We start from the raw sequence: 23856 nt of genomic DNA, 5'->3' as shown, positions 1-23856 counted from the left end.
CTAGATTCTAGAAGCTTCCAAAGTAACAAAAAAGAATTTTGAAGGTTCTTGAGTCCTAATATACGTATGTATATGCAGTGTGAGATAAAGTGGATGATGTGAATGTGTACAGTATACAGGCAATGACCGTTATACGATGGATCCATACACACTTGATCAGTTTTCAATGTTAAAAAATTAACACCATTTACCGCTAGCACTAGCACGAGACAGCAGAGATGTGAGGGAACACCACTACATTCCTCCCTCCCTCAATCTCTTGTGCTACCTGCTACACACGTAATAAATATTTAATCACTTATGTTTCTGACCTTATGATAATTGGTATTTTTTGCATTCTGACCTTATGATAATTGGTATTTTTTGCATTCTGACCTTACAATAATTGGTATTTTTTGCATTCTGACCTTATGATAATTGGTATTTTTTGTATTCTGTATGAACCAATTGTGTGGAGATATAATTTCAATTTTTACTGTACAGGTGCTCCTCTACTTAGGAACGAGTTACGTTCCTGAGGCTTGTTTGTAAGTCCAATTGTTTGTAAGTCCAACTTTACTCTTGTAGATACCAAACATATTGTAAAAAATGAAAAGATTATGGATATTTAGTACAGATATGCCCTTTAATCCAGCCTTAAAACCTGGCTCACTCTTCTCCCCTTAGGTAATGTTTGTTCTCTCTGGAATTTTCTTCAAAATAATCCAGTCTTATTCACATTAAACACCTGTTCTGGCAGGTAACCCCCCTCAGTGATGATGTTTGTATCTCTGAAAGTTTGTAAGTTGAACGTTCTGAAGTAGAGGAGCACCTGTATTCAGATTTCAAAATTTCTGCATTATCTCAGAAGCAGTGTGTTTATTATCAACCATGGCAAGCACTTCAAGTTTATCCTTCTTGGTAAGGCACTTTCTGCTCATTGGGACCTTACTTGAATATACTTGCTTGGGCATTGTTCTCACAATGTGTGTTATTTATATGTCTGCACTGAGTAATGTTGTGATGTGGACTGGGCTGGCGGGACCACATGGTCCATGCCGTGCCACTCCACAACAATAACAATGGCCCGCATTTACTCACCTAAATACAGTATATGGAACAGTTCTTCCTATCAGGAAAGTAGCTTTAAAATGGCATTTTTTTTTTTTAACTTACCCTTCAATCTGCCCACCATCAATGAGGTTCCTCAGGTCCTTGGAAGAAGAAATCAGCCCAGAGATGATACGATCTGGCTTTATCTCACAGGGGGGTGCTGGGATCTTACAAATTGGGCAGATATTTTCTACATTTCTGATACACCCAGAACAAAAGAAGTGATCACATCGTCCCAAACACTGAGGGTCTGCAGCCATTTCTTTACTGTAAAATAAATGTACAGTATCAAGTTAAAATAAAAATTACAAAGAAGTTAATTACTGTACTGAAATAACAATACTAATAACCAAGGGCAGATACAAATGAGGGCAGGGGGATTTTCAGTGGCACAGGGCTTGCATCATAGGTGTGGTTGGCTGAGGGAGTGTGGGAGCATGCCCCAGGAATTTTTTTAATTACTCTCCGAGATGCATTTTCCAGCAAGATGAGAAATCCATTTTTTTGGGAGAGGTAAACAAATGATTTAGATTTCTTATGCTATAAACTGAGAAAAATAGAACCAAAAATTTTACCAATGTAGGCTGTAGCATCTACTTATATATGAGGATGAAATAACTTTGATCAGTACAAAAATAACCAAGACAACATTTATGAGACAAAATTGCTTAATGCAACTTATTTTCAGAAATAAAAACGTGTCTTACAAAGTACAGTATGAAGTACTGTATGGTACATACGATTAAAACTTTAATTACATAACCTACACTTATATCATCACCAGAACATGTCACCAAATGTATACAGTTACATGTGATCTTAGCTATTGATCTAAAAATTAGCAAGGTTATGCCAGTTGATTAATAAACAGTACATTATCACTGTTCTATAATACTGTACTCGGATGAATGTTGATGAAAAATAGAAGCATATACTAGTACTTACTAATAATAAAGTACTGTACTTATGAATTATTAACTTATCATCAGTCAGTTGAACCTTGAGGTGATGAGGAGGTGGTTATTCATTTATAACGGGAAAAAATACATAAGAAAAACCTATTTTAGTAATATAGCTGTGTTTGCCCAGGTGCGTGGTCATGCCCGGGTGTGTCTTGGCAAGGTGTGGTTTCTTTAACATGGTGGTCATATCACAGGGATAACTCAAGTACTTAGTGGCCAGGGTCAGGTCTCTTGGGACCGTAGGGTGTGTGGACTTGGTATGTGGGTTACCACGTGGGCCTATACTTAATGTTATGTTTTGTAATTCTCTGGGCTGTAAACTGTGGTCTGATAAACAATCATTACACCTCCCGCCAAGACCAAAGCTTCCATGACAGAGAACTGATGACACATATAGACAGTAATATCATGTGCAGTATCTAAGTTAGTCCCTGAGGCGATAATACAATCTCACATTTACAAACAATAACCTTAGAGATGTATATTTTTCTACTGGCTTAGTTTGATCTGACAAAGCTTACTATACTGGTGTTTTCCGGTAAAGGCATAGCAATAAATACTGTATGTAGAATGAACTGTTCACTGTCTCCCCACACACACCAATGCTCTTCATGTTTTTCTTATTTTATAGTTTTATATTATATAACCATGTACCCGGTACTTTATGGGTGATTTAAGGGATTTCCAAGGGTAATTTTGACTATATGCATTAATGTGACAGGACTGTATACTGTACATTTTTTCAACAATATAGACAATTTTTACCCTTTAAACACATAAGTTTTCAGTTTCCAGAAAGGTGTTTTATCCTGAAAATGGTAACTGACCAATTACCCATCTTTTCGGCGTATGAAGTAAAAAAGTGGATATTGTTCAAAATTCATACAAAGGTACTATTTTACATGCTGGTTAAGGATCTGGGTTGAGAATTAAAATTTTTTAGTACAGTGGTCCCTCGGTTAACGAACGGTTCGATTTACGAAATTTTGGTTAACGAATTACCTCCCATAAGGATCTGTTTACATTCGTTTCCAGTGGAGTAAATATCAAGAAAGTTGTGCTCTTTAATATTTTTGCATGTTTTATATTAAAATTATTAGTCATTTTAAAATTTAGTTAACATATTGATAATACAGTATATGCAGTACAGGGAACTAGTTTTTTGTGCGCCCATCAGCCACTTGACTTACCCACCAGGCGTCAGTTTGGCTTTGTTTACAGTGGAGTGACATCGATTTTGCTGGTGTCTTGAATATTTTTGCATTTTTATATTAAAATTATAGGTCATTCTGAAATTTAGTTAACATATTGATAATATATAGTGCAGTGTAGTGTTGATTTAAATAAAATAATCTTGAATTACACCTAGTGAACGTAAAATTTTATTGGTGAAATTACTGCATCAAGCATGGGTCCCCTAAAAGGTGATTTCTCCTCCATCCCACTTCCTTCTCTCTCCTCCACCCCCACTTCTAATTCCCATCATCATCATCAACCAGGAACCTTCTACATACACACTTCAAAGTAAGTGTACTTTAATGCATTTTTTTTTTACATTGTATGTACTTTTATGTGAGCCGGAACCAATTACCCAATATCCCATTGAAACAATGGATTCGATTAACGAAATTTTCGGTTAACGAACAACTCTGTGGAACGAATTGTGTTCGTAAACCAAGGACTACTGTACTGTAATTAGTGTTAACCCTTAAGCCCCGGGTTAGGGTGCTGCTGGCAGTGCCACCCCCTCGCGGGGTTAAATCGTGAAAAAAAATCTACTTTTCCAAAAAAATAAAAATAATAAATAAAACATAAATAAAAAAAATTAAATAAAAAAATTAAATAATGGCGGGAAAATAGGTGGACGTTCTGGAACGTCACCCGGGGCCTAAGGGTTAACTGATGAGCTTTGAAATAATTAAATAATGTACATACAGAATACATATTTAAAATGTCAATTATGTTGCGACCATAAATTTTAAATCGCATATAAATTACTTTTGTAACGCTATTTACTCGCCGTCTATGGTTTTTCAAGGTCACCTTTTGGTGTTTATGTATTATTCTGGATGTACAGTACTTATATAGTTAGACACATTAAATTTCAATTCTGAGAGAAAAAGTGTTTTCGGTCTAAAATCCTATAAGGGTTCCAGGCTTACCGTTTAGGCCATAATCTTGATCTCACCGATTTTGTTCAAAATCTCAATAAATGTACATGCTCATTAAAGATCTGTTGAATGCAATTTGATATCTGTATAATACTTTCAGGGTTGGCAAAAACTAGTGTTTTTTTTGTTTGTTTTTTACAAAAAACTAACAAACAATTCTTTGGGGATTTAATGCTATTATGTTGATTCTAATAAGTTTTAATTATTTTTAGCCCTTTTTTTTATAGCCTCTTAATATGCTATTACTCATAAACATTACACTGAGGATGATTTACCAATCATTTATACTCTTTTTCATTTAAAAAAAAAAACACCGTGCAAAGGTTAAATTTTAAAACCACAAGCTTTGATCAGTCATCCAGACTCATACTACATGTTTAAAGGCAAAAACTAAGTTTAAGTTCATCTTAATGCATGGAAAAAGTATTCAACTTTTACAGTTGAAAGCTTTAAAGAATTCATATAAGTATGTGCAGTTGGAGAGAGAGCGATGGGCAGTGGCAACTTGGTTCCATGATCTGAATACAGAAGCAGTCACCAGTTATACTGAACAGTGGCAACTTGGCTCCCTTATAATCAGGATTTGTGATGTGTGCAGCCTTGTAAGAAAGTTTATTATCACCATTTTCACCAGTGTATAATACAGCTACTCCTCGACTTACGACTGCCTCAGTCGTACCAAAATTTTGTCAAATTACGTATTTTCGAGTCCCGACGTCAGTGATTGCGCTGTGTACTGACAAATTTTCGTTTGTAATTTACTTTAAATGGCTGGCAAGCTTAAAAGTGAGATTTTGTGGTGCTGAGAAGAAGAGACACCCACTATAGATTGTCTATGTATTATTTAATCATTTTCGACTTACGACCTGGATTTGGGTCCCTAACCCCATCCTAAGTCAAGAAGCAGCTGTAGTTCACATCCTTGTCGACATTGAACAACAATGGGGACGTATAGTAATGGGATTAAAACTCTGTGAACACTGATCATATCACAATTCCAAGATCCATTTTGAAGACCACAACCTTCACAGGTTCCCCTGACGACAATTATTAACTCACTGGCTCGTGTAAACAGAGTGGTCGTGTTGCTTCAAACTGCTCCACAATATTTCGAACTGAAATGTTACCAAATGCTGCTCAACTTTTAGTACTCGTGTAACCGCAGCTTCAGACACCTTTCTTCAATGGTATTTGTTGCGCAAATTATGTATAAGAGATATTTAACATTTCTTTATGTACAGTATGTTCGTATGTGGAGGTACACACCCAGAACATCAAACTACTGTGGAGCCCCCTGGATAGGTTAGATTCAAAACTATGATTTTACGATGGTTTTGGTGTGTTTTGAACACTTTTTACCCGATTTTATAACAATTCTCAGAAATTTTTTACAAGTGGGACTCTCAGCTTTTTTAAGCTTTTAACATATCCAATAGATATATCTCAATATTTTGAGTAACTTTCATTCTATACAGTTCTGTCACAAAGGAATAATAATTACCTAATAGAACCTGACCTAACCAATCAAAGAAACCTACATAACCTTACCTAACTTCCTAGCCGCAGACTGGTAAAATTTTAGTTTCAGTCATCCCTGTACAATATTTAGATATCCAAACTATGTGATTTCCGATAGCTATGAAGGTCTAAATCGAACATCTCAAAAGGGCACTACCCAGTCGAGTGTCCATACCTGGAGCTGGCGGATGCCCGCCCCACAAGGGGTAACAACTCAAGCTTCAAGAAGCCACAAGTCCAGAAAGAGCTCACACTCAGTGCTGTCACAACACTCTCTGGCAGATTGTTCCAAGAGTTCACAACTCTCACTCCAAAAGAGTTAGCCCTCCCAGTTTTCTGGACTTGCAGCTTCTTCAACCTTGAGCTGTGACCCCTTGTGGGACGAGCGTCTGCTAGCTCGGTATTATTTTACTTTAGGACATGCGCCCCCAAAAGTTATAAACTCCCGAAACATTTAGATCTCGCTATTTTCAGCATTTTGAACCGCATGTATACATGGTGGAAATGGATAATAGCGACACAATTGAATTTAATTGATTTTAAGTAGTCGGTGAGATGAGGTTATCGGCGCATCACGCATGCGCAATGTTGACTGACGTCATCCAGTCGTCACCAATGAGGTATCGATATCTTCACGTGAAATTTTTTTCGACCAATCACATTTGATATTTTCAAAGGAAGCAACCTGGGTATGATTTTAATTTCATTGGTCAGTTTCACAATGGCCGTGGTGGAGGTTAGTTGTCGTTTGTGCTCCTACGATTATTTTAAGTTTATTGCCGAGTTTTACGAGAAAGACGATCATTTTATCCAAGTCTTATGTATCTTGTAACCCTGGTCCTTCCACTTCTAACAAAGGTATTGTACTTTTGGACATGGCACACCCCAAAGTTTTTAACTACTGAAACATTTAGGTAAGTTTAAACTAGGCCTACCAGGGATCCAGGGGCAGAGACCCTGGCTAGGGGTTGGGTCAGGTTAGGTTTTGTTAGGTCATAGGACTCGTTTTCGTTTTCTCCCCCACCCAAAAACCCAGATTTCCCAGGTTCTCTCCCATTATTGTTGGGGGAGGGGGTGGGGCGATGAATTTCCTCCAAAAATGAAGGTCAGATTCGTTTAAAACACACCAAAATACACTGGAAAAACATATTGGTCAACCCCTAGGGACTCATGTCCTCAAGCAAAAATTTACCGCCAGCTCTTGGTATGGACACTCGACTGAGTAGTGCCCTTTGAGATGTTTATACACCTCAATCAGGTCCCCCTTGTCCGTCTGCAGCATAAGCTCAGCAATTGCAGGCACTCTAATCTCTCAGGGTGGCTGAGGTGCCGAAGTGCAGGTACCAGTCTGGTGGCACTCATTTGGACATTTTCAATCAACTGCCAGTCCTAAATAATGTCGTATAATTCTAATTAAGTCACCTAGTCATGCTAATCATGACAAAACATACGGTACTGATGGCAGTTTCCAGCATAAATAGCCATCTTAATTATGACAATACACGCAAATGTAAATCAGAACAATGCTGGACTCACCAGATGTTACATTGTAAAAGGGTTTCAAGCTGCTCAATTGCTTCCAAGGAATGTTCCCAGGAAAATAGCTTCAACACGTCCATCCCTGCAGTTTGCTTGTTTACAGAGTGTCCGTCCTCTAGCGACCGCCTGGTGTGAGTGTGCTGCTTCCCGCGGCAAAATTCCAAATAAAAAAATAAAATGAGATATTTGGTTCTTTATGGTTGGAGAGAATAAGGATTAGAAAAAATGATTTTTTTTAGATATTACCAACATATATATTCTACAAGCAAGTCAACATTTATAATAAAAAATAAGCTTGGTAACAACCCCCCGACAGTAGAGTAGACACCGTTGTAGTGGATTCCTCCCCTACAAACGCTGTTTGTCGCTGAGTAGCCGACCCCGCGAATTCCACAGTGTATGCCTCGTGGTCTAGGTCAACCAGCGCCTCCTCACATGACGGAGGTCAACTATTAAGCCACGCCTACCTCCGCTATATAAGACCTGACCTCGTGGTGACCGGTCTCTTTTACTACCTACAGCCAGTCTTCAAGTAACACCACCTCCTCCACCGCTCCCGCCGGCGAGCATGGCGACCCACAAGCAGGTCCAGTGGCGTAGCTAGAGTGTGTGCCTCCCGGGGCGGCCCTTGAGTTTGCCGCCCCCCCTCCGTGCCCCCACAAAAAATACATATTGCACAGTGACTCACTCTTATATATATATATATATATATATATATATATATATATATATATATATATATATATATATATATATATATATATATATATATATACAGTGGCGTATATATATATACAATACATATTGTGACTCACTCTTATATATATATATACAGTATATATACTTTACTTTCACATACTCAAATATAGTATGCTTTAAATACACCCCAAACATACTTAAACTTTATAAGTAACAGTTAAACAAAAAGCAAAAACGACATATAGGATAGGGAAAAAAGTAAAAAAGTGTAAAAAATTAGGACCATCTTTATTTCTGAAATGAAAACTACAACTTTCTACAAAGTAACTTTTCTTGTTTTTTTGTTGGCAAATTCTTCAATGACATTGTCAAAAACTATTTCATCTGTCAATTGTCGCTCTATAGACAGTATGGCAAGATTTCTCAACCGCAAGGTGCTCATAGTAGATCTTAAGTAATTCTTGATCAGTTTTAGTTTCGAAAAACTCCTCTCACAGGTAGCAACACTAACAGCAATTGTGAGGAAAATCCTCAGCATTATTACTATATTTGGAACCGAGTTCCCAAGGTTATACTTTTGAATAAACTGCAAAAGTTCAAGGGGGCCTTCTTTCCACGTCTGTATTCTGTCTTTAATAGTTATAGCAGCAACAGCAACAAAATGCTGAAGTCTTTTTCTCTCAACGAGGAACTCCTCTTTATCAATGTCGTCGTGATCGTGATCTATTTGACACTCATATTTATCATCCAAAAGATTCAATGGGGTAAGGAAGGCATATTTCTCAGCAAGTTCATGAAGCTGTTGAAATCTCAAAGTTATTTCTTGGATCACTCTGTCCAGCGAAGAAAACATTTCTCTCCTCAATTCAATGTCGTATGGCAATTCAGCATCTCGTGATCCTTCACCAAACATTTGTTTCTTCTTTTTGGGTCGACGCTGACGCCCCATGACTATCCCCAGATCATTGCAAATTTCTTTGGCATAGTTAACTCCATTACTCACTAGCTTGTCCCTGTTTTCAACTAGAAATGTTTCTAATGCCCTGAGTTTTATATCACATTGTTGTATGTTGTATGTATTGTTGTATGTTCACGGTATAATGACACTGTCACACTAGTGTCATTATCATCTAAAATGATTAAAATCACAGCAATGTAAAAATAACAGCTTGATCTAAAATCACGGTATAATGACACTAGTATCAATGTAATACAATGGAAATGTAAAAAGTAGCAACTTAATCTAAAATTACAGACTCAGAGTACAGTGAAAATGGATGTCTGACATAAGCCCCCCCCGACGAAAACCACCCAAACATAAGCCCCCCCCCGACGAAAGCCACCCAGACAAAAGCCCCCTACTTTGATCTGGGTGGCTTTTGTCTGACAACCCTAACCCTAACCTAACTTAACCTAACCCTAACCTAACCAATAATTAACCACAGAGAAGAACAGTATATTTTACCCTCAACTATTTAATTATGTCCGTAACTTTTGAAAGCCCTTACTGTTGTCAGACAAAAGCCACCCCGGTCAAAGTAGGGGGCTTTTGTGGGTGGCTTTTGTCGGGGGGGGGGGCTTTTGTCTGTACCCCAGTGAGGATAGTGTCTTAGTATAAAATCGCAATGCTGTGAAACAAAATCTTAATATTTAATCTCAGTACCGCAGCAAAAGTCACATCAATATTTGTTAACCAATACTTTAATATTTCTTACCTTATAGTATTATGTCTTCCAACGAAGGCAAACAGGATTCTTGGGTTCATATCTAGGTCTGTGAGTAACAGAACTGCTGACGTTATCTTGAAACTTTACCTAGCATTAGTGAGGCCACACATGGATTATGCGGTTCAGTTCTGGTGTCCTTATTATAGAATGGACATAGATTCTTTGGAGAGAGTACAAAGAAGAATGACAAAAATGATCCATAATATTAGAAACCTTCCATATGAAGAAAGACTGAAAAGCTTAGGCTACATTCATTAGAGAGGCGAAGAGTTAGGGGAGATATGATAGAGGTGTACAAGTGGGTAAGTGGGATTAACAAGGGTAAAATGGAAGATGTTCTGAAGCTCAGTAATAACGAAATAACTAGAACAAATGGCTTTAAATTAGATAAATTCCGATTCAGAAAGGATATAGGCAAGCACTGGTTTGGTAATAGAGTTGTGGATATGTGGAATAGGCTACCGAGTGCTATAGTAGGATCGGGGACGCTAGGGAGCTTCAAGACGAAGTTGGATAGGCACATGGATGTGCTGGGATGGGTGTGAAAGGGATCTGCCCTGTATGGGCCAGTCGGCCTCCTGCAGTATCCCACTTTCTTATGTTCTTATGAAGTAAACAACTGGATCGAAAACACAAGAGAACTTAAAAGTCGTCTAGCCTCCCCTCGTCTTGTCACGATGGAGACTTGTGCAGAACTGAAGTGAATTGCTTGTAACTGGTGGATTGGTCGGCTGTACATGAACTGATATGACCCGAGACTGCATGGTTTTGCAGCTACTGGAGACGTTAATCCTTCCCTTTGTATCGGCGGCAAGTTAATCCTCGTCGTGTCTGACCTAACACCTGACCCACACCACATGAGCTCACTGGCGTACTTGTTTGAAGTTGTTTCCTTAATCCTCAACAGGTTACAGGTTGTGTGTGTGGCGGGGGGGGGCGCATAGCAAGGGTGTAGCTCATGACGTGGCCGTGATGATGTGGGTCAGGTGTTAGGTCAGACACGACAAGGATTAACTTGCCGCCGATACAAAGGGATGGATTAACGTCTCCAGTAGCTGCAGATATGGGTGATGAGCAGACCCAAAAGTGCCGCCTGGGGCGGACCGCCCTCCTAGCTACGCTAGTGAGCAGGTCCTCCTCTGAGCACCCTCACCAACCAGCTCTCCCTACTCACGCTTGTAACCACGCTGCCTCCTCCCAGCACCAGCCACCAAGCTGCACTGTACATCCAAGACAATATGTATACAGAGAGCATGTAGTGGATACCTCCCCTACAAACGCTGTTTGTCGCTGAGTAGCCGACCCCGCGAATTCCCCAGTGTATGCCTCGTGGTCTAGGTCAACCAGCGCCGCCTTGCAAGACGGAGGTCAACTATTAAGCCACGCCTACCTCCGCTATATAAGACCTGACCTCGTGGTGACCACTCTCTTTTTTCTACCTACACCAACCAGCAAGCAACACCTCCTCCTCCTCCTCCTCCTCCTGCCTGGCGGTCCTCGCTCCCGCCGGCGAGCATGGCGACCCACAAGCTGGTCCTCCTCTGAGCATCCTCACCAACCAGCTCTCTCTACATCACGCTTGTAACCACGCTGCCACTTCCCAGCGCCAAGCTGCACTGTACATCCAATACAATATGTATACAGAGAGCACATTGTGAGTTTACTTTCTCCATTCCATCCTGAGTGCGAACCCAAACATCTCATACCCCACAAATGGTGACCCCGGAGTGACCGTGGGATTGTCCGTGGCGGCAAGGCGCGCAGCAGAGCACTCGTTGAAAATTCTGTCTGCCGCGGTTGCATATAGTTCTGGTGCCGTAGAGTAATCTACTGCGGACAGGATGTTGCGTACTTGTGTGGGTAGCTTTTGTGCGTGAAGCTGTGAAGCTGGCGCAGGATAGAGTCAGGAAGTCTGTCTGTGTGCCGGGAGTTTGTAGGGACTGTAGTGGATACCTCCCCTACAAGTTCAACCTGCACATCTCCTCCCAGATGAGTCCCGGAGTTGAGTTTCCAAGGGAGATAGAAGATAGGTTCTGTAGGAGACTGGAGCGGGTCCGTTGGTAATGCGTTTTTAAGGCATCCCGCAGGGTGGCGAATTTGTTGTTCGCTGGAGGGTTGGAGATAGTCTGTGAGACTTGTGTGGCGACTTCAGTGGGCAAGGAACAGAGCAGGGCGCCGTACTTTTGCTCGTCTGTTGTGAGAGTGGTCTGGGCGTTAGGTGCGGGGTGGGCCAGGAGGGTGAGGCGTGTAAAGTGCTGTTTGATAGTGGTACACCTCAACATCGTGGGACCTCTTCCATCATCCTACGGTAGCACCTACATCTTCATCTGCATCGACCGTTTCACCAGGTGGACACAAGCCATTCCCATGCCCCACAAATGGTGACCCCCGGAGTTTCACACTCACACAGGATGGAGGAGAAACATCTCACATAACCCCACACTGTCACTCACTCGTCTGTCAGCCTGTCAGGGTCAGGACTCAGGGCCCAGGGCCAGGGTTCTAAGTGGCCTTGGCCAGGGGCCCGGTGGTAGTGGCGGGAGATCAGAGTGCCCTGAGCCTCTGTATCGTACTGTATGTGGCCAGTTGTCAATTCTCTTTGGTTGTCTATTATCTCCTTGTATGGGCTCACAAACGTACGTACATGTAGATATCTCCACTCAGGAATGAGGTAGAATAGAAACTCACAATGCGTTTTCTATATATATATATATATATATATATATATATATATATATATATATATATATATATATATATATATATATATATGCAAGTAAATCACTGTAGTTGCGCCATCACATTCAGGGTGAGTACAAACTCTGTACACACCTGAAGATGTGAATTACACGAGCGCTTGGGAACTTCTGTGTTTCTTCTTTCCTTGTGGTTATCATATATATATATATATATATATATATATATATATATATATATATATATATATATATATATATATATATATATATATATATATATTGATTGTTGTACAGTGCAGTGCTAAGGAGTTACTAGGTGAGGAGTAGCTTGCTCAGAGGTCCTGTAGGGCGAGGAGCTTTCTGAGGGAGCTGGGTGGTGAGGCGCTGGAGAGAGATCTTGCTGGTCCAGTAGGTCAGAGTAGAATGGTCTCCCTGGTTCCAAGTTTAGAAGCTCCAAAGTTATTGGTAGCGAAAAGCAGAGCGGGGAAAATGGCAGAGAAAGGATCAGCAGGTTAGGAAGGGAATTGTAGTGGGAGAGATAGTGCCGTGGCTTTACACTGTAGTGGATTCCTCCCCTACAAACGCTGTTTGTCGCTGAGTAGCCGACCCCGCGAATTCCCCAGTGTATGCTTCGTGGTCTAGGTCAACCAGCGCCGCCTTACATGACGGAGGTCAACTATTAAGCCACGCCTACCTCCGCTATATAAGACCTGACCTCGTGGTGACCTACCTCTTTTTACCTACACCAACCAGCAGGCAACACCTCCTCCTCCTCATGCATGGCGGCCCTCGCTCCCTCGCTCCCGCCGGCGACCATGGCGACCCACAAGCTTGTCCTCCTCTGAGCACCCTCACCAACCAGCTCTCTACATCACGCTTGGACTCACGCTGCTACCCCCCAGCACCAAGCTGCATTGTACATCCAATACAATATGTATACGGAGAGCTCATTGTGATTTTCCTTTCTCCATCCCATCCTGAGTGTGAACCAATATCACGTACCCCACAAATGGTGGCCCCCGGAGATTCGCACTCACACAGGATGGAGGAGAAACCGGTCACTCTCCCAGTCTTCAAGCAACATGGAAGACTGGCTTATCCACACAGAGGCAGCTCTCATCGGCTCTACAGCTACTGTCTCTACACCGCAGGTTAGACACCCTAGAGCAGCACTGCTTCTCTAAGCAGACACCAGCTCCTCTTCCTGCCCCAAGCACCACGTCCTACCGACCCCAGCAGGCGCATCTGAGGACTCTGTACCTGCCGAGAGGGAAGCACAGCATTCATCGCCCCCACACACCGTTTTTTTTCCCTCAGGCACTCCCTGCTACTGTCCTGCACCCTGCTGCTGTCGTGGACCCTGCTGCTGTTGTAAAACCTGCTCCTATCATAGACCCTCCTCCTGACGTCGCCCCTGACCCAGTCATCCAAGCCAGTGACCATGAGGACGCTGCCCCTGCAGCTACAGAAGCACAACATTCATCGCCCCCACACACCATTTTTCTCCCTCTCTTCTCCCATAGATATCGTGTGTCTAGACAGTTGTCTCCCCTAGCGGCAGGCTCATCCACGCCCTCGCCGTTATGTCTCACATGTGGCATGCACCGCCCGTTCTGCCTCACATGTGGGATGCAACCCTGCAGACAAGAAGTCTCTTACACCGCCTGGAGAGAAGGGGGAGTATTGTAGTGGATTCCTCCCCTACAAACGCTGTTTGTCGCTGTGTAACCTACCCCGCGAATTCCTCAGTGTATGCTTCGTGGTCTAGGTCAACCAGCGCCGCCTTACATGACGGAGGTCAACTATTAAGCCACGCCTACCTCCGCTATATAAGACCTGACCTCGTGGTGACCTACCTCTTTTTACCTACACCAACCAGCAGGCAACACCTCCTCCTCCTCATGCATGGCGGCCCTCGCTCCCTCGCTCCCGCCGGCGACCATGGCGACCCACAAGCTTGTCCTCCTCTGAGCACCCTCACCAACCAGCTCTCTACATCACGCTTGGACTCACGCTGCTACCCCCCAGCACCAAGCTGCATTGTACATCCAATACATTATGTATACGGAGAGCTCATTGTGATTTTCCTTTCTCCATCCCATCCTGAGTGTGAACCAATATCACGTACCCCACAAATGGTGACCCCCGGAGATTCGCACTCACACAGGATGGAGGAGAAACCGGTCACTCTCCCAGTCTTCAAGCAACATGGAAGACTGGCTTATCCACACAGAGGCAGCTCTCATCGGCTCAATAGCTACTGTCTCTACACCGCAGGTTAGACACCCTAGAGCAGCACTGCTTCTCTAAGCAGACACCAGCTCCTCTTCCTGCCCCAAGCACCACGTCCTACCGACCCCAGCAGGCGCATCTGAGGACTCTGTACCTGCCGAGAGGGAAGCACAGCATTCATCGCCCCCACACACCGTTTTTTTTCCCTCAGGCACTCCCTGCTACTGTCCTGCACCCTGCTGCTGTCGTGGACCCTGCTGCTGTTGTAGAACCTGCTCCTATCATAGACCCTCCTCCTGACGTCGCCCCTGACCCAGTCATCCAAGCCAGTGACCATGAGGACGCTGCCCCTGCAGCTACAGAAGCACAACATTCATCGCCCCCACACACCATTTTTCTCCCTCTCTTCTCCCATAGATATCGTGTGTCTAGACAGTTGTCTCCCCTAGCGGCAGGCTCATCCACGCCCTCGCCGTTATGTCTCACATGTGGCATGCACCGCCCGTTCTGCCTCACATGTGGGATGCAACCCTGCAGACAAGAAGTCTCTTACACCGCCTGGAGAGAAGGGGGAGTATTGTAGTGGATTCCTCCCCTACAAACGCTGTTTGTCGCTGTGTAACCTACCCCGCGAATTCCTCAGTGTATGCCTCGTGGTCTAGGTCAACCAGCGCCGCCTTACATGACGGAGGTCAACTATTAAGCCACGCCTACCTCCACTATATAAGACCTGACTTCGTGGTGACCACTCTCTTTTTTCTACCTACACCAACCAGCAAGCAACGCCTCCTCCTCCTCCTCCTGCCTGGCGGCCCTCGCTCCCGCCGGCGACCCACAAGTTTGTCCTCCTCTGAGCACCCTCACCAACCAGCTCTCTCTACATCACGCTTGGACTCACTCTGCTACCCCCCGGCACCAAGCTGCATTGTACATCCAATACAATATGTATACAGAGAGCACATTGTGAGTTTCCTTTCTCCATCCCATCCTGAGTGTGAACCAACATCTCTACCCCACAACAAGACTGCGTTTATTTGGTTAGCGCATAGCACATGTATTTGGTTTTTGTCTGTGTTGGGTGTGTGATCTTCGGGTCGCCACTCCTCCGGATTGCGTCAGTTCCAAGTTTAGAAGCTCCAACAATTTTCCCTGAATACGAATTCGCAACCTTTCGATTTACAACAGGTACCTACTTACTACTGCTAGGTGAACAGGGACTAAAGGGGCTAGGAAGAGTGTCCAAACAACTTCCGCCTGCCCGGGAATCGAACCCGTGGCATCTTGCTTGGTCTCCCTGGCCAGCCACGGCCGTATTTTTACAATTCAGAAACATCAGGATTTCGGGTGAGCGTAGCGTGAGAGCCAATCACAGAGGAGGAGGCCAGGAATCCCTGGCACTCTGGTCCTAGCGTTGCTAGGTGTGCGTCCGCACTGGAGAGTAGGTCTGTGGGATACGAGATATTGGTTCAACTGAGCTACAAAGAGGCCCTCCTTGTTGTACGCTCCCAAGAAAAGAAAAAACCAGCAGAAAAGAAAAACCAAGTAAAGAAAACTCAAGAGAAGACGCCCACCACACAGAACCAAGAACACCACGTGGCCCGTGGAGCTGAAGCCCACGTGGTCAACCTCACCGTCTCCGACCTCTTCCACACATATGAGAACTTAATACACGAGGAAGACGAACAACAAGACCCAAACACAAACAAATGGACACTTCAAGAGAGCAAGAAGAGGAGGAGAGTGAGAAGAATATCGACATCAAGCTAAGAAGACCAAGACATCTCCCCCACACAAGAAACCAACACACACATTCAAGCCGACCAAGCACTGAATATCCATTGCCCAACCCAACACGCACCTGACGCTTGACCTGACGCCAGCCTGGCTGTGTCTTGTCGCCTCCCGGCCGCGTCCAGGCGAGTTGCTGCTGCCTCCACCTTATAATCCCTCACGCAAGCGGTGTTTAGCCACTGCATCTGTTCTCTCCTCCTAAAATTCACTTCAATCCTCACTTTATTCTTCCCCTGAACCTCCTTCCCCCCTGTCACTAGCATTTTATCTATCTATTGGTTCATTTTTTTTCATTTGGAGCCAGGACACACCATAGAGAGCAGACACGCAGAGCGACGGGGACGCCGGAGAACAAACAGACACAGCTGATTGGCTAGTTCTGGGACCTCTCCCACCTTCCCACTTACCCTGGAATACACACGCACCTGACTTCAATTCTTCATAACTGACAAAACTGTTGATTCGATCGACACATTGAGCCTCTCCTACAGTATCGGACCTCCCTTAGGAACCCCGAATGCTGCTGAGGGGCTTGGTGTGAAGAAAGAGTCATCAGTGAGTTTTCAGACCTTTTTCTACCACTCTAACCTTTCTCTTCCGTGCCGTGAAAGGACCTATTCCCCTGTCAGTTGACGTACAGGGGAGTATTCGTCTGGAAACGCCCTCTGTCCCCACACCTCGCTAGTGCGTGTTAGGGTGGAGGGTCAGCACAGCCTGCCGATTCGCCTGGGGACCTCTGTGATAGTGCAGGGCCTCCCCTACGTGAGGGGCGCAGGAAATCAGGGACATTGTTAGGGGAGATCTCCATAAATCTCCAAATTTGAAATCATTAAACATGCCATCTATTAAAATTAAAGTGGACCGTACCATCCAACCTTGCACAGACCTCGCCTTACTCATTTTTCAGCTGACTTTGATCTTCCAAATCCGTTCCTTCACCAATGACGACATTATCAAAATATTTGTACAGGCTGACGAAGACGCCGACCAATTCCACTCCCCAGCAATGAACAAAAAATTAAAAGATAATGGCTTAACGGTCCTCAGCTCACCCGAATACCGCGCAAAATTCACCCTCATATGCAGAAAAGTCATCCCTCATATCCTTAACAACCCTAACCTTCTGAAAGAACTCAACTCACACAACACCAACCAAATGTCATCAGCAGCCCGGATGGGATCTCTCCCCATGCTTAAAATCATCACAGCTACTCAAACAGACGCCATCAAATTAAAATCTAACGGAATAAAATTCGGCAACAACATCATCCCCTCACGAGACATTGAGTTCCAACACTTCATACAAGTACACCAATGTTTTAATTGCTACAAATTTGGACACAACACCAACCGTTGCAGTAACACACAAACTTGCTCAAAGTGTGCCAATCAAGGCCACTCCTACCGAAACTGCACTGCCACGGTAAAAAATGCTGCAACTGTAAAGGCCCACACTCTGCCATCAGCAACAAGTGCAAAATCAGACTGGACAACAGTACAACACCACTCCCTCCCCGCCGACCCTCACCTCCCACAGCACCACCCACAGCACCACCTCCACCTCCCCACCACTCTCCCTACTCCCACGACCCTCCCCACCCGCACTTGCTGGACCAACAACCTGACCGCCCCCCCTCCCTCCTCCGACATTGACGCAAAAATCGCCACCATCATACTTTTGGCACATACCCTGAGCAACGGAAATAGGTCACTTTTTCTTGAACTGGCAATTGATGGTTTGAAGGCGAACGGCCTCCCTACCATACACATTCCTGATTCCTTCAGAACCGGTCCCGACCTCATCTTCCCCACTGCCCCCATCTCCGACCGGACCAACATGCCCCCCCCACCCCCCAGAGAAACCACTGCAATCTCCCTCCGCCCCTCCACTTCTGCCATGCCCACACTTGACTTATCTCACCAATCTACTATTACCTCACCCCCCAGAGTAATCAGTCCAAAACCTCCCGGCCCCTCCACCTCGACCTTGCCTACACCTGACTTATCCCACACGACTACGATGAACTCCCGGACCACAAAAATCCAAACCAAACCCAATCTTCCCCTAACACCTCAGACTCCCAAGAATAAAATGGCAGCCCATCCCCCCACAGAACTAGTGGTCAAGACCCCTAGACCAAAGAGGAAGAACACCTCCCCCCTTTCTTCCTACACACCTGACAGCAAAAGAATTATACAATACACACATCCAACTAAATCTATAATCAAAGTAAATCTATTCGGCACTACCCCAAAGGAAACAGGAAACAACCCCGACACGAACCTAGCACACTCCACTCATCCTCCCGACTCCCCCACACACAGTCACGTAACCGCCCATCCCTCACCTGCATACACCACACTCAGACCACGCTCACAGTCACTCGACAATTTAGACCTCATCCCTGCACCCCAGAATTTCAATCTCATATAAGTAACCAAGAACAAATTATACAACATGATCACCATTATGCAATACAACTGTAGAGCATATCACTCAAACAGACACGCCATCTCTCTCCTCCTACAAGAACACAACCCAGACATCCTCCTCCTCAACTCAACAGACACAAACACCAAAATCAAGCACTTCGGAAATCCCTCCATACTAAACAGACCAAACACACCCCTCCCACCTCCCTTATATTAATAACTTCCCTATAACCACACCCAACAACTCCCCCGAAATTAAAAACCTATCCGTTCCTCAACCCACACCCAACGATTCCCACCTAACCTAACCCAATCAACCGAACCTAACCTAACTTAACCCTAACCTAACCTCTCTTCAACCCACTCCCAACGATTCCAACCCAACCTAACCCAATCAGCCTAACCTAACCTTACCTGACTTACCCAACCTCCATCCTCCCCCCCCCTCACTCTAAACCCCACGCCCCAAAACTCACACTCAAAGGCCACTCCCACATAAAAAAAAAAAAAACTAACCCACTCGATCTGCACTAAAACTCCCCTAAAAAGAAAGAAAAACCCCTAACAATCCCCCCAAAATAAAAACCTAACATACCCAGCCTTTACTAGCAATCTCACACAAAATAAAAAATAACCATTCTACCATTAACTAACCACACCCTATCACTCCTCCCAAAACAAATACCTAACTTATCCATCCCATACTAACACAGATGACTTGTACGTCTCCCTTAGCCAATAAGGTCGGGGAGAGGTGCACAGTACCTGTACACAAGCCCTCTCCCTCAAGGAAGTTACCAACACTGTTGACATGGGCACCTCCCTTAGCCAATAAGGTCGGAGAGGTGTACCTAACAAAGAATGGTACCAACATACAGATGACATGAACGCCTCCCTTAGCCAATAAGGTCGGGGAGGGATGCATTGTACCTGTACACAAACCTTCTCCCTCAAGAATGGGACCAGGAACTCACAATACCTGGAAAAGCCCACCACGCAAATTGCAGAAGTCCTTTACAAGCCAAAGGAAAGAAAGAAAGCAATAATAACCCAACTCTGCCAACTACTAATTAACCTACATTCCTCCCAAAAGAAAAACCTAACCCACCCAATCTTACTCACAATCCCTCCTTAAAAAAAAAAAAAAAATACTAACTCAACTTATCCAACCACTAATCAACACCTACAATCCTCCCAAAACAAAAACTTAATATACCCGACCTTTCTAACAATCCCCTTCGATTTAAAAAAAAAAAAAACATATGACTCAATACAACTATTCATTAGCCACACAAATCATATCACCCCTAAGAAATCCTATCATACTATAAATTAACCCAACAACCTCCAAAGCCCCTCTCCTCTCCTCTCCAACAACTGAACCATACCTGACCTTACTAACAATTATCCTAACCCTCCCCCTCTCCCCTTACTATATTGACACACAAACACATACACACTCACACAACAACCCCCCTTAAGCAATTCTAATTCAGCTCAAATCAACATACAACCGCCACCCCGCCAATCCCCAAACACAAACCCCCCCCACAGCCAATCTCCAAACACAACCCCCACCCCCCGCTAGTCAAAGCATCTCATAATACTACAACTCTCCAGAACCAAATCAAACATACCCAACCTTTATGACAGCCACTGTCAACTAAATCGACCTAACTCAAGACTGAAACCAAACAACCTATATCTCACACTCATCTCCGTTCACAATTTGACAAAGCTCAAATCTGTCTCCTGCTATTACTAAAAACTCTCCTACGATACGCTCATCCTTCCTTACTACGAATACTTTGACATTTCAAGCTCAAAGATTCAAAACTCTTCCAACTCTCTCCATTTCACTCTGACATAACTAAAAGACCTACAACTCTCAGAACCAAATCAAACATACCCAACCTCTATGACATCCAATCTCACTAAAATCGACCTAACTCAAGACTGAAACCAATCAACCTATATCTCATTCTCGTCTCCGTTCATAATTTGACAAAAAAGGTCAAATCTGTCTCCTGCTATTACTAAAAACTCTCCTACGATACGCTCATCCTTCCTTACTATGAATACTTTGACATTTCAAGCTCAAAGATTCAAAACCCTTCCTCCAACTCGCTCCGTTCCTCTTTGACATAGCTCAAAGACTTTACCTTCATCTTTCTCCAAACAACCCTATGACTAGCTACATTTCCATTTTTTCACCTTCTCTGTTACTTTGATCGTGTGTTGCCTGTGCGTCCGTCCACCTGCGCTTCTCGGCTCGCGCCGCCGCCGTGGCGGGGCGGTTCTTCCTCCGCTTTGCCAACACTGCCTTAGCTAAGACGACAACCAGAGCACCCGCGTTGGCCCTTTGCTTGCCAGATCCTGCTCCCGCCCTCCCTCTGCCTCGTCCTGATCGTGATTGTTACACCTTCAGGGCACATTGCCTACCCCCTCACGCAAGCGGTGTTTAGCCACTGCATCTATTATCTCCTCCTAAATTCACTTCAATCCCCCCTTTATTCTTCCCCTGAACCTCCTTTCCCCCTGTCACTAGCATTTATTCATTCATTCATATTGGTTCACACTCAGGATGGGATGGAGAAAGGAAACTCACAATGTGCTCTCTGTATACATATTGTATTGGATGTACAATGCAGCTTGGTGCTGGGAAGGCAGCATGGTTACAAGCATGGAGTAGAGAGACCTGGTTAGTGAGGGTGCTCAGAGGAGGACCAGCTTGTGGGGAGCCACGGTCGCCGGCTGGAGCGGGAGCCGCCAGGCAGGAGCCGAGGAGGATGTGTTGCTTGCTGGTGGCTGTAGGTAGAAAGAGATAGGTCACCACGAGGTGAGGTCTGATATAGCGGAGGTAGGCGTGGCTTAATAGTTGACCTCAGTCATGTAAGGCGGCGCTGGTTGCTGATCTTGACCACGAGGCATACACTGGGGAATTCGAGGGTCGGCTAGTCAGCGACAAACAGCGTTTGTACGGGAGGAATCCACTACAATACTCCCCCTTCCCTCCAGGCGGTGTAAGAGACTTGTTGTCTGCAGGGTTGCATCCCACATGTGAGGCAGAACAGGCGATGCAGGAGACTTGTTGTCGGCAGGGTTGTATGCCACATGTGAGACATAATGGCGAGGGCGTGAATGAGCCGGCCGCTACGGGAGACGACTGTCTAGATACACGAGATCTGTGGGAGAAGGAGGGTTGTGGAGGCGATGAATGTTGTGCTTCCCTCGCGGCAGGTACAGAATCCTCAGATGCGCCTGCTGGGGTGTGTGGGTCTGGGTCAGGAGCAGGGGCTGCATCAGGAAGAGGGTCTATGACAGCAGCAGGGTGCATGACAGCAGCAGGGTGCAGAACAGTAGCAGGGAGTACATGAGGGGAAAAAAAAGGGTGTGTGGGGCCGCCTCAGGCGCATGGGCCGCGTCGGGAGCAGGGGCTGCCAGGCAGGAGCGGAGGAGGGTTCGCGTCAGGAGCAGGGTCCAGGACAGTGGCAGGGGGTACTGCTGGGCCGGGGGCGGCGTCTGAGGCAGGATGGGTGTGTTGGGGTCGGTAGGACATGGTGCTTGGGGCAGGAAGAGGAGCGGCTGTCTGTTTAGAGTAGCAGAGCTGCTCTAGGGTGTCTAACCTGCGGTGTAGAGACAGTAGCTTGAAGACTGGGAGAGTGATCGGTTTCTCCTCCATCCTGTGTGAGTGCGAATCTCCGGGGGCCACCATATGTGGGGTATGTGATATTGGTTCACACTCAGGACGGGATGGAGAAAGGAAACTCACAATGTGCTCTCTGTAACCATATTGTATTGGATGTACAATGCAACTTGCTGCTGGGAAGGCAGCATGGCTACCAGCGTGGAGTAGAGAGAGCTGGTTGGTGAGGGTGCTGAGAGGAGGACTAGCTTGTGGGTCGCCAGATGGAGCAGGAGCGGAGGAGGAGGTGTTGCATGCTGGTGGCTGTAGGTAGAAAGAGATAGGTCACCACGAGGTGAGGTCTTATATAGCAGAGGTAGGCGTGGCTTAATAGTTGACCTCAGTCATGTAAGGCGGCGCTGGTTGCTGATCTTGACCACGAGGCATACGCTGGGGAATTCGAGGGTCGGCTAGTCAGCGACAAACAGCGTTTGTACGGGAGGAATCCACTACAATACTCCCCCTTCCCTCCAGGCGGTGTAAGAGACTTGTTGTCTGCAGGGTTGCATCCCACATGTGAGGCAGAACAGGCGATGCAGGAGACTTGTTGTCGGCAGGGTTGTATGCCACATGTGAGACATAATGGCGAGGGCGTGAATGAGCCGGCCGCTACGGGAGACGACTGTCTAGATACACGAGATCTGTGGGAGAAGGAGGGTTGTGGAGGCGATGAATGTTGTGCTTCCCTCGCGGCAGGTACAGAATCCTCAGATGCGCCTGCTGGGGTGTGTGGGTCTGGGTCAGGAGCAGGGGCTGCATCAGGAAGAGGGTCTATGACAGCAGCAGGGTGCATGACAGCAGCAGGGTGCAGGACAGTAGCAGGGAGTACATGAGGGGAAAAAAAAGGGTGTGTGGGGCCGCCTCAGGCGCATGGGCCGCGTCGGGAGCAGGGGCTGCCAGGCAGGAGCGGAGGAGGGTTCGCGTCAGGAGCAGGGTCCAGGACAGTGGCAGGGGGTACTGCTGGGCCGGGGGCGGCGTCTGAGGCAGGATGGGTGTGTTGGGGTCGGTAGGACATGGTGCTTGGGGCAGGAAGAGGAGCGGCTGTCTGTTTAGAGTAGCAGAGCTGCTCTAGGGTGTCTAACCTGCGGTGTAGAGACAGTAGCTTGAAGACTGGGAGAGTGATCGGTTTCTCCTCCATCCTGTGTGAGTGCGAATCTCCGGGGGCCACCATATGTGGGGTATGTGATATTGGTTCACACTCAGGACGGGATGGAGAAAGGAAACTCACAATGTGCTCTCTGTAACCATATTGTATTGGATGTACAATGCAACTTGCTGCTGGGAAGGCAGCATGGCTACCAGCGTGGA

At 45.3% G+C, this 23856-nt stretch overlaps 1 protein-coding gene across 2 annotated transcripts in view; it reads right to left on the bottom strand.

Moving 5' to 3' along the window:
- The window catches only part of LOC121855745 (BRCA1-associated RING domain protein 1-like), a 43189-nt gene extending 35502 nt beyond the window's left edge, over positions 1–7687 (bottom strand). Inside the window, exons 1-3 of one of the 2 annotated variants that reach the window (XM_042350852.1) lie at positions 7589–7687; positions 7280–7422; positions 1156–1359 (exon numbers count right to left, since the gene is read on the bottom strand). In XM_042350852.1, coding sequence (XP_042206786.1) covers positions 1156–1359; positions 7280–7362 — 287 coding nt within the window. In that variant the 5' untranslated portion in view covers positions 7363–7422; positions 7589–7687. Of the gene's footprint in view, positions 1–1155; positions 1360–7279; positions 7446–7588 lie in introns of those variants that run through there. The other variant, XM_042350851.1, reaches the window with a different exon arrangement.
- Positions 7688–23856: the final 16169 nt, after the last annotated feature.

The sequence above is a fragment of the Homarus americanus genome, unplaced genomic scaffold, assembly GCF_018991925.1.
Source record: "Homarus americanus isolate GMGI-L3 unplaced genomic scaffold, GMGI_Hamer_2.0 scaffold39722, whole genome shotgun sequence".
NCBI lineage: Eukaryota > Metazoa > Arthropoda > Malacostraca > Decapoda > Nephropidae > Homarus > Homarus americanus.
Note: the sequence above shows the minus strand (reverse complement) of the source record. Positions and strands in the feature narration are given on the sequence as shown.